Below are 261 nucleotides of genomic sequence, written 5' to 3'. Positions count from 1 at the left end.
TAATTCTACTGCAGGTATCTGACACTGTGATCACTGTGCACTACTTTCTACTTTTTTTTTAAAAATCAGGATCATTTCTTATCTATTTATACTAGATATTCGATGATAAGACACAAAACAAAGAAATTGATATATAAATAAAAAGCAGTAAACCAACCCTACCTTAAGAGACTTGACTCTGTCTGGCAGGGGATGGACATTATGGTCCCCGCAAGCAGGCTCGGCTATGGTGTCGCATGTCTCACACCATAATAATAACCT

At 37.2% G+C, this 261-nt stretch overlaps 1 protein-coding gene across 1 annotated transcript in view; it reads right to left on the bottom strand.

Annotated features, from left to right (window-relative positions):
- Positions 1 to 261, bottom strand: part of LOC119594597 — a gene marked incomplete in the record, with an annotated part of 14942 nt that overhangs the window by 4618 nt on the left and 10063 nt on the right. Inside the window, 1 exon segment of the mRNA XM_037943638.1 lies at positions 163 to 259. Coding sequence (XP_037799566.1) covers positions 163 to 259 — 97 coding nt within the window.

The sequence above is a fragment of the Penaeus monodon genome, chromosome 34, assembly GCF_015228065.2.
Source record: "Penaeus monodon isolate SGIC_2016 chromosome 34, NSTDA_Pmon_1, whole genome shotgun sequence".
In the NCBI taxonomy this organism is placed as follows: domain Eukaryota; kingdom Metazoa; phylum Arthropoda; class Malacostraca; order Decapoda; family Penaeidae; genus Penaeus; species Penaeus monodon.
The sequence above is the reverse complement of the archived record's forward strand: the minus strand, read 5'-3'. Positions and strand labels throughout refer to the sequence as shown.